A 12,245-nucleotide genomic window follows, 5' to 3' on the forward strand; every position below is an offset into this window, starting at 1 on the left:
ATCAGTCACACAGGTCACTAGACAGGTAACATAAGTCACACAGGTAATCAATCAGACAGGTACCACCATTAAAAATCAAACTTAACAAATATTACTGACTCAGATATTTTATATCATCCAAGGATACATACATGATATACAATACTAGCATTACTTCACAGAAATTGTTGCATGGAATCACACTTCAACTGATAAATCAGAAATCACAAATTTGAAACTTGACATAGTGACCAATATCATGAAAATGAAGTAATAACTTTTATCATTAATGCAAAACTATAATTTTGTTAAAATGAAATGATCTAATTTTCAATGCTAAAATTGTGACCCTTGAAAAAATTGTAAACAGAGATTAAGACAAGATAGATAAATTGAGGTGAATAAGTTGAGGCTCAACAAGCCCCCTCTCGGATGGAATTATCTAAATTTCATCATCTTTTTAACTCTCTTTGCTGAACAAAATATTACAATCAAGATATGTGATTTTGGGTCAATCAATGATATAACTTTTAAATGATTTTCTACATGCATATTTCTAATTAAACTCAACAACAATGTATTAATGGCACTTATACTAGGAACTTTACATGCCAAATGTCAACTAAAATGGGATATTAGATCATATATGCTGTATATCTTATCAACAACTAAAATCAAAAGTGTATTTCTAGTGAGTAAACACAATTTGTTGGGCATGGCGAGTCTACTATATAACAAACATGATGACACCATGTTCAACACAAACAAACAGTATGTCATGCGATCTCTGGTCGGGGGAATGAATTCTAAACTTCACACCGATTATTAGGAAGCCAATTAGCAAATCAGGCAATGACTATAAATACAGAATGTACTATAAGATAACTACTGATGACTTCACTACCATGCAAAATTACTATCAATAACCTGTTAACAGTAACAATGACCTTGACCTTGGAACCCTGAAACACAAACTTATCAAAGATATCAGAGATTCCCATATTTGGACTTTGCATCAATTTTGGTCAAAATCTCAAAAGAAAGAAAGTTGATAGAGCTGATAACATTAATTAGGAACAGAATAGACATTAGTGACACTATATATCAAACCTCCATAAAAATGGTTTTTATTTTTGACAATAAAAATTAATTCATTGCTTGTGTCACACAATGTTAATATAACTTTAAAATGTAAGTGATAACAGGAATTATCCTCTGACCAGTTTATCCTTATACAGTACACGAGTTCTAGTGTACATCAACATTTTCTGTTTGGGATAAAAAAAATTTCAGATCATGCAATGTTCTGATGTGTACATAAAAACCTAATTAGCAGCATGCTCGTTAATGAGACTATGATATCACCTACAAGACAACTGATCAGACAACCAATATTCTTCTTCAAATTAAAACAACATTCGGTGTGGTGCCCAGTACATATAATGGGTGAGAGCTATAAATGAGTGCCATCTCTTTGTTCGTCTCTCCACCGTATAAGCGTGCTCCTACTTACCTGTTCTGGAAACAACTGCAGGGTACAAAGGTCAAAGGTCAACAGGAAAACAGAAGCAACATGCAGGTGTAATCCATCGACACAGTGATCACACAATTAAAACTTATACTATAAAAAAATCATTGGGCATGATTTCTCTTCTCATGAAATTTTTTTTCAGAGCTTTTGTTCATAGGAAATTAATGGACATATTGAAAGCATTAAAATGGAAAGAGATAATTATTGTATTGTACCCACAATATCAGAATCATATCGATATGCACCGCCCCTTAGACTTGTAATTGTAAAACTAAATTTTATGAAATATCCCATCATAACAGCGAGACAAAAATATATTTCAATGAATTTATTACATTAGCACTATCTTCATATTATACAAAATAATTAACATGCATTTACTATTTTGTGGTAGTAAGACCTGTTTGGTTATGTGATACCTAGTATATGGTGATACATGTGTGAAGATATATAGGACAGAATCATTGTAAACTTTAGGTCCAGTGAGAATATGGTACCAGGATGATGTAGAGGACAGAATCATTGTTAACTTTAGGTCCAGTGAGAATATGGTACCAGGATGATGTATAGGACATAGTCATTGTTAACTTTAGGTCCAGTGAGAATATGGTACCAAGATGATGTATAGGACATAATCATTGTTAACATTAGGTCCAGTGAGAATATGGTACCAAGATGATATATAGGGCATGATTAGTGAAAACCTCAGACCCAGTGAGAATATGGTACCAGGAAGGCAGACTGTAACAATATACAAGATGTGATTGATATACAAGATGTGATTGGTGAACACACATTGGACCCAGTGAGAATATGGTACCAGGAAGGCAGACTATAATGATATACAAGATGTGATTGGTGAACACACATTGGACCCAGTGAGAATATGGTACCAGGAAGGCAGACTATAATGATATAATGATATACACACATGTGATTGGTGAACACACATTGGTGAACACACATAGGACCCAGTGAGAATAGTGTGATATACAAGATGTGATTGGTAAACACACATTGGACCCAGTGAGAATATGGTATCAGGAGGGCAGACTATAATGATATACAAGATGTGATTGGTGAACACACATTGGACCCAGTGAGAATATGGTACTAGGAGGGCAGACCATTATGATATACAAAATATGTTTTGTGAACACATTGGACCCAGTGAGAATATGGTAACAGGTGGGCAGACTATAACGATATACAAGATGTGATTGGTGAACACACATTGGACCCAGTGAGAATATGGTACCAGGAAGGCAGACTATAATGATATACAAAATATGATTGGTGAACACATTGGACCCAGTGAGAATATGGTAACAGGAGGGCAGACTATAACGATATACAAGATGTGCTTGGTGAACACACATTGGACCCAGTGAGAATATGGTACTAGGAGGGCAGACTATAATGATATACAAGATGTGATTGGTGAACACACATTGAACCCAGTGAGAATATGGTACCAGGAAGGCAGACTATAACAATATACAAGATGTGATTGGTGAACACACATTGAACCCAGTGAGAATATGGTACTAGGAGGGCAGATGATAATGATATACAAGATGTGATTGGTGAACACACATTGGACCCAGTGAGAATATGGTAACAGGAGGGCAGATGATAATGATATACAAGATGTGATTGGTGAACAAACAAAGGACCCAGTGAGAATATGGTACCAGGAGGGCAGACTATGATATACAACATGTGATTGGTGAACACATAGGACCCAGTGAGAATATGGTACCAGGAGGGCAGACTATAATGATATACAACATGTGATTGGTGAACACACATTGGACCCAGTGAGAATATGGTAACAGGAGGGCAGATGATAATGATATACAAGATGTGATTGCTGAACACACATTGAACCCAGTGAGAATATGGTACCAGGAAGGCAGACTATAACAATATACAAGATGTGATTGGTGAACACACATTGGACCCAGTGAGAATATGGTACTAGGAGGGCAGACTATAATAATATACAAGATGTGATTGGTGAACACACATTGGACCCCAATGAGAATATGGTACTAGGAAGGCAGACCATAATGATATACAAGATGTGATTGGTGAACACACATTGGACCCAGTGAGAATATGGTACTAGGAGGGCAGACTATAATGATATACAAGATGTGATTGGTGAACACACATTGAACCCAGTGAGAATATGGTACTAGGAGGGCAGATGATAATGATATACAAGATGTGATTGGTGAACACACATTGGACCCAGTGAGAATATGGTAACAGGAGGGCAGATGATAATGATATACAAGATGTGATTGGTGAACAAACAAAGGACCCAGTGAGAATATGGTACTAGGAGGGCAGACTATGATATACAAGATGTGATTGGTGAACACACATTGGACCCAGTGAGAATATGGTAACAGGAGGGCAGATGATAATGATATACAAGATGTGATTGCTGAACACACAAAGGACCCAGTGAGAATATGGTACCAGGAGGGCAGACTATGATATACAAGATGTGATTGGTGAACACATAGGACCCAGTGAGAATATGGTACCAGGAGGGCAGACTATAATGATATACAACATGTGATTGGTGAACACATAGGACCCAGTGAGAATATGGTACCAGGAGGGCAGACTATAATGATATACAAGATGTGATTAGTGAACACACACAGGACCCATTGAGAATATGGTACCAGGAGGGCAGATTATAATGATATGTGTGTGATGATGTAATGGGGGAACACATTAAGACCCAGTGAGAAATGTGATAATATTGAAACTGGTCAGGTATATACACTGCTATAAGGTGGTCTGATTATTATAATATAGGATGTAGAATCGGACCCAATGACATTAGCTGTGCTGATCCAATTTTGTATTACAATATAACAATACACTGTGAACACATCTAGAAATGTAAGCTGGTGAGACTGCAGTGTCATCCAAGGTCACATAGAGGTCAGTTCCTCACCTGAGTTTGATTTAACCATTTGTGTAAAGCTTTATGCTGGAAGCATAGAATGGTAACAAAACATACTATCATAAAGCAAACGTAACAAACAATTAGGTCACATTTATTTCAACAACATTCATTAATAAATAAGACACAGGATGTTATGGTTTGGTACGATGTGTTTAGTGAAACCTACACGAATAGTGTGAACCCCGTTTTCTTCGGTAAAATTGATATTTCCATGAAAATCTTGTCTTTAATGGTGATTTTTAAGTCCTACTATATACGCTTCATCTAAGAGGAGAACCAGTTGTCGGAATATACAAAAAAATCAATTTAAAAAAAGCTATAGCATAAACATAGATTGACTCAATTATCTCTAATTATTCCTTATTCCTTTATTTATAGTTCTATCATTATCTTTGTCCACTCTACCGTCACACATGTGTTAACAGGCTGAAGAAATCCATGAGGTGGTGGACTCCTAATTTAAGTTGGTCATTTGGCTTCACTAGCTCCTCCAGATATTTGGTATCTCAATAAAGACAGTCCCTCTAGCTCTCCAGATATTTTAACATATATGGTATCTCAACAGAGACAGTCCCTCTAGCTCTCCAGATATTTTAACATATATGGTATCTCAACAGAGACAGTCCCTCTAGCTCTCCAGATGTTTTAACATATTTGGTATCTCAACAGAGACAGTCCCTCTAGCTCTCCAGATATTTTAACATATATGGTATCTCAACAGAGACGGTCTCTTTAGCTCTTCCAGATATTTTAACATATATGGTATCTCAACAGAGACAGTCTCTTTAGCTTTTCCAGATATTTTAACATATATGGTATCTCAACAGAGACGGTCTCTTTAGCTCTTCCAGATATTTTAACATATATGGTATCTCAACAGAGACAGTCTCTTTAGCTTTTCCAGATATTTTAACATATATGGTATCTCAACAGAGACGGTCTCTTTAGCTCTTCCAGATATTTTAACATATATGGTATCTCAACAGAGACGGTCTCTTTAGCTCTTCCAGATATTTTAACATATATGGTATCTCAACAGAGACAGTCTCTTTAGCTTTTCCAGATATTTTAACATATATGGTATCTCAACAGAGACGGTCTCTTTAGCTCTTCCAGATATTTTAACATATATGGTATCTCAACAGAGACAGTCTCTTTAGCTTTTCCAGATATTTTAACATATATGGTATCTCAACAGAGACAGTCTCTTTAGCTCTTCCAGATATTTTAACATATATGGTATTTCAACAGAGACGGTCTCTTTAGCTTTTCCAGATATTTTAACATATATGGTATTTCAATAGAGACGGTCTCTTTAGCTCTTCCAGAAATTCAAACATATATGGTATTTCAATAGAGACAGTCTCTTCAGCTTTTCCAGATATTTTAACATACCTAGGTATATGGTATCTCAACAGAGATGGTCTCTTTAGCTCTTCCAGATATTTTAACATACCTAGGTATATGGTATCTCAATAGAGACGGTCTCTTTAGCTTTTCCAGATATTCAAACATATATGGTATTTCAATAGAGACTGTCTCTTTAGCTTTTCCAGATATTTTAACATACCTAGGTATATCGTATCTCAACAGAGACGGTCTCTTATCTCTTCCAGATATTTTCGTTTTCTGACCGCATGATTGTTTCATATAGATATATCATGTAGATATAATAAAAGATATAGATATATCAGAACATTTAGATATATAAATGTATATAATGTAACTCATCAATACAAAGATATTCTACACAGGACCTACCAACATTACAGTACCAGTGTATAACTATTACACATCACAAATTGTGTTCTAGTATCACAGGTATACATACCTAACACACAGAAAACATACCATCTAACAAGAAACAAGTTTCATCTAAATTCATTTCTATATCATTTACAAGCTATCACATTTATCCTTTAATAAGGAGAAAGAAAGAAATGCTACAATACTCATTCTTATTTACACAAGTTACTAAGTTACTTACTAAAGATCCATATGATTCCTGGTTAGAGTGTACTAATACAGTTACCATAGATACCACTGCTGGTTACCAACATACTGATACAGTTACTACAGATACCACTGCTGGTTACCAACATACTGATACAGTTACCACAGATACCACTACTGATTACTAGCAAACTGTATACAGTTACCAGATACCATGGCTGATTACTAGCATACTGTTTACAGTTACCATAGATACCACTACTGATTACCAGCATACTGATACTACAGTTACTACAGATACCACTGCTGATTACCAGCATACTGATACAGTTACCATAGATACCACTCCTGATTACCAACATACTGATACAGTTAGCATAGATACCACTACTGATTACTACCATACTGATACAGTTAGCATAGATACCACTACTGATTTCTACCATACTGATACAGTTAGCATAGATACCACTACTGATTACTACCATACTGATACAGTTACCACAGATACCACTACTGATTACTACCATACTGATACAGTTAGCACAGATACCACTACTGATTACTACCATACTGATACAGTTAGCATAGATACCACTACTGATTACTACCATACTGATACAGTTAGCATAGATACCACTACTGATTACTACCATACTGATACAGTTAGCATAGATACCACTACTGATTACTACCATACTGATACAGTTAGCATAGATACCACTACTGATTACTACCATACTGATACAGTTAGCATAGATACCACTACTGATGATCATCATACAATACCATTACCACAGATATCTTTCTTGATTACAATGGTATCACCATACAATACAGTAACAAGAAATGCCACATTTGAATACCAGTATATGATACAGTTATCATATATCTCACACCTGGTATCCAGCACAAAATGCAGTTACCATAGATACTGCTTCTGGTTACCAGCATACAATGCAGTTACCAAACATACCGCTTGTACTTAGTAATATCTTTTAAATTGACAAGATATTGAGAGAACATTCAAGCAGACAACAACAGGACATGAAAGATCAAGAGAATATAAGTACATATGAAGGTCACACTCAGAAACAATCAGTAAAAATAGATATACAAAGACAGTTTAAGGATTCATTGTATTATATAATGTTTTGTAGTATAACTCGTTTACACATCCTGTCACTGACCTCTGCTGAAAATCCACTTAGGGCAGCATCCCCTGTACCACCTGGCATCTCACTCTTGACTGTGGCTGGAACTTTAGTCAGCATCTCCCTTACAAAGTTCACCTGGCCAAAGTGGGCAGCCACATGGAGGGCAGATAATCCAGTCTGGAATAGAAAGGTAATAATTTATGAAGGTTTTGGTCTTATCTACATAAGCTATATAGTGATGATAAACAAAATTCTAATTTTGATAACTGTAACCTTGACTTTTAAATCAGGTGTCTGAAACATAAAGTTACCCATGATTCCATTTTCAACTTTACAAGGAATTACCAAAAACTCCTTTACTGTTAGTGAAAAAGAACAATGATTCAGATCGCTGACAGACAAATGAACACATTGATAGAGGGACAATGTCATATCACCATACAACCTGTCAAAGACGAGCATGTGAAAAGAATGTGGAAAAAATTATTAATCATTGGAACTGCAGTGACATTGTGTATTGATCTGACCTCAAAAATCTCAACTTCTCATTCCTCAGCTAACTAGGTGCTACACAATAAACTGATTTTTATACCATACCTGTCATTTCTTTATCATTCTGCTCATTATGAAAATCTATCATAATTAATTTTTTGTTTTAGTATGTATGTTTACTGTCCTTCAAATACCTTGTCCCAATGTTTAGACATTTATTTTGTACAAACTTTGTTTTTCCTTTATTGATACTGGTAACCTTCTTCATTTTCCCTACCAATTAGACTATAAGTCCTCAAACAATATAGATTTATCAACTTTTCTTATTAAAACCTATGTCTTAATATTTGCCTGGAAAAACAAAACAGCAAAGTATTTGCTTCCTGTAATAAGTTTGAAAAGAAATGAAAATGTTAAAGGTAGGGAAAAATATAAGAGTTGGTGGAATAACAGGAAACAATACAATTTGTTATACCTGATGATTAAGTACACCGAGGATTCCTTCCTTATGTTCTGTCAACTCCTTACTAATGATAATCATCACAGACAATAATTATAACATTTTCCTGGTTATGTTAAGGACTGACACAACTTTCTCTTTATATCAATTGCAATATGAAAATTTTATAAAGATTTATAAATATTTCCTCTCTCATCTTTTTCAAGAAACAACTTTCTGTACTTTTCCATTTTGATGACATGTTTTGCTCCCTTTTAAAGCGTTATACACCTGGAAACAAACTTCATCACCATTCTAAAGCATTCCTCCCCACCCTACAACTGGTCCACATTCACTGTTAACCCTCTGTTACATGTTTTCCCCTCATGCATGGTAACCCTCCCTATAAAAAAGCTGTTTTCTCTGGTATTTCTATTGTGATTCCCTTAAATATTTTCTTTACCTTTTTACTGGTTATCCTCCATGACACTTGACCTTTAAGGGCCTCAAGTATGTGTACATGTCCATGCTTTCCAGCCAAGTGAATCACTGTCATCCCGTCCTAAGGTATTTAAAAAATGGAATAAAAAAAATTGTTTACTGCAATTTAAACAATAAATTTATTACAATACATTCTTTTTTATAAATCTAACTATGCTGTACATCATTCATCAGATAAATCTTCACTAAACTGTATAATAACGGATAATGACAAGTGTGGGTACAAAATACCAAAGAGAAAAACACCCCGCCCCACAGTAAATGACCATGTAGTATACAACCTTCAGACTTGCCTGAGGTAATTGACCTTCACAGAAAACTATGACTTCTTAATATGGAATCAACCTATTGTTTGGGGGAGTATACACTGTATCTATGTAAGGTTAAGCTTGGAGTGATTTGTCAGTCTCAGCAATGTCCGAATGCCTGGAGACACACTAGATATAGCACAAGTCTTTAATGTGTGTAACCTAATTATACATGATAGCTGATTAATTTTAGCATTTAGTAATCAAATCAATTAATAGCATTGCTACAGGGCTGCTTACCAATTACTGTGTCAGCAAGTTATGTTTATATCACTACTACAAGGTTTTTAAACATTTGCTCCATTAGTGGTCTGTCAAGTGGTTATTCATGCTCAAACACATGATAAGTTAGATATCTCACATTGAAGCTCAGGGTGATGCATCACTTATGCTTGATTTAATTGCACATTACATAATTCAGATTTAGGATTTGTTGAGAATGTGTAACCTCAACACTATAACTAGGTTATCATAACTGATTCCTAGCTTCTCCAATAACAGTCCTATACAAAATGGAAAGCGGTGTAATTATTGTAACAAATCACTACTATCATCCTTAATATGAAACATTTTCCTAGTTTTAATCAGAAAATCTATACACTACAAATATCTGGCAGATCACGATCAACGTGTCTTTAGTCAAACATAAAAAACAGTCAGTTAGATTGAGATTAATTGTGTGTCATTAACACTATAAAGAGGTTGGTAGATTGTGACTGAGTGTACCATCAGCCATTGATGTACACTAAAAAGTCTGGCAAATGTTTATCAAAATCATACACCAAAGTCTGGCAGTGTGGGATCAAATGTCCTCCAGTCATACACCAAAGTCTGGCAGTGTGGGGTCAAATGTCCTCCAGTCATACACCAAAGTCTGGCAGTGTGGGATCTAACGTTCTCCAGTCATACACCAAAGTCTGGCAGTGTGGGGTCAAATGTCCTCCAGTCATACACCAAAGTCTGGCAGTGAGGAATCAAACATTCTCCAGTCATACACCAAAGTCTGGCAGTGTGGGGTCAAATGTCCTCCAGTCATACACCAAAGTCTGGCAGTGTGGGGTCAAATGTCCTCCAGTCATACACCAAAGTCTGGCAGTGTGGGGTCAAATGTCCTCCAGTCATACACCAAAGTCTGGCAGTGTGGGATCTAACGTTCTCCAGTCATACACCAAAGTCTGGCAGTGTGGGGTCAAATGTCCTCCAGTCATACACCAAAGTCTGGCAGTGTGGGGTCAAATGTCCTCCAGTCATACACCAAAGAGTCTGGCAGTGTGGGGTCAAATGTCCTCCAGTCATACACCAAAGTCTGGCAGTGTGGGGTCAAACATTCTCCAGTCAAACAAGTGTCTGGCAGAAAAGGGTCAAATGTACCCCAGTCAGACACCAAAGAATCTGGCAGAGTGGGATAACACGTCTTCCATTCATATACTACAATGTCTGACAGGCTGGGGGCCCCGAGTCATACACAGAAAAGTGGCAGATTTCATTACATGTATCTACTCGTAACCATACATAAAAAAATGTTTAGTGACATCCTATGAGTTAAGTTACCTAGTGCTCCTAGCCATACATTGTGAAAGTGTCTAAGGGATACAGCATACTTACAGCATTCTCTTCTGTAGCAAGTGCCCCTGCATTTAGTAACACCTGTAAAACCTCTTTATGACCTCCAGCTGCTGCCAGGTGAAGCGCTGTTGACTCGCTTGTCTGTAAATACAAAGACATTTTCATACTAGATTTTTCATAGCTTTAAACATCCATGTCAAAAATATTCAGTAATCATATTTTATTGAGGACAGTCTCCTCATTTACTATTCTAAATTCCTTTTTAAGAGATCTTCTAAAGATAATTCTGGTTACATAGTAACCTAGCAACTTTGAAAACCTACTCTTTCTTTGCTAACAAAACAGCCTTGATCTTTGTTCTGGTCTACTACATTAAACTGAAATCTAATAATGTTTTTTGTCTCTGACCTTGAAATTACCAATAAGTGACCTTGAACTTACTCTATTTTTTGCAGTGGTCACCACACCTTTGTTGAACCTCATCAGTTCCTTGATGACCGCCACACTCCCCTTAGCGGCGGCGATGTGGGCACAGGTCATCCCATTCTACAAAACCATATTAAAGTTAGTCAAAGAGGCTGATTTTAGTTGGCATTCACAGTCAATATGAAACATCTTTTACACATAAATTTTTTTAAAATATCGATGTAAACTTGTAACATGCTCTGAAATTTCAAAATTTATCTTGTGATCTATCAGAGTATATTTGTGATATTAAAATTCTAATAACACAATAATTTATTTTTGTGTTTAGTTTAAGATTTTAACAGGGAAATGCAATTTGCATTCTGTATACATTCTGATGAGATAATGATGAAAGAGTGACATTACTGTACGAGATGTTTTATACTAATTACTATTGCATTCTCAATTGATATCTATAAAACATACTAAGCCTAGCCTTCTATGTATTTTGCAAACAATCAAACAAATTATCACACCAGCTATCTATGAAGACTTCGCTGAAATCATAATCCATTTTTCCACAGATTTGATAATTTCACTGTATCTTTATCTGCCTTTTTAAAAACACTGTTGCCATATGAACACATTGTATCTGCTTTTGAAATCCACCTTTATATGATTACAAGTGACAGTTATACATGATCTGTTTAAGTTACAAACATATGGTAGGCAATTTTTTTTTCATCCACATTTAAGCTGTATCAGTACATAAGCCCAACGCCTGACTCACACAAAAAAAGTGGCCTAAATTCCCAAAAATATGGAAAGTTATTTATCATTAAATCAAATATACCTACATCTGTATTAATTTTCATCAAAACTTGGAGTAGGAGGTTGGCAGTCAGACATATCAGTCAGATGT

The 12,245-nt window shown here is 35.7% G+C and overlaps 1 protein-coding gene across 1 annotated transcript in view; it reads right to left on the minus strand.

The window, feature by feature from the left end:
• LOC132550370 (serine/threonine-protein phosphatase 6 regulatory ankyrin repeat subunit A-like) overlaps positions 1 to 12,245 on the minus strand; it is a 59,642-nt gene that overhangs the window by 4,367 nt on the left and 43,030 nt on the right. The window contains exons 21-26 of the mRNA XM_060214422.1: positions 11,360 to 11,464; positions 10,958 to 11,059; positions 9,007 to 9,105; positions 7,646 to 7,789; positions 4,491 to 4,526; positions 1,493 to 1,507 (exon numbers count right to left, since the gene is read on the minus strand). Coding sequence (XP_060070405.1) covers positions 1,493 to 1,507; positions 4,491 to 4,526; positions 7,646 to 7,789; positions 9,007 to 9,105; positions 10,958 to 11,059; positions 11,360 to 11,464 — 501 coding nt within the window. The remainder of the gene's footprint in view (positions 1 to 1,492; positions 1,508 to 4,490; positions 4,527 to 7,645; positions 7,790 to 9,006; positions 9,106 to 10,957; positions 11,060 to 11,359; positions 11,465 to 12,245) is intronic.

The sequence above is a fragment of the Ylistrum balloti genome, unplaced genomic scaffold (assembly GCF_031769215.1).
Source record: "Ylistrum balloti isolate Yb309-2 unplaced genomic scaffold, AGI_CSIRO_Ybal_v1 Utg370120, whole genome shotgun sequence".
Lineage (NCBI taxonomy): Eukaryota > Metazoa > Mollusca > Bivalvia > Pectinida > Pectinidae > Ylistrum > Ylistrum balloti.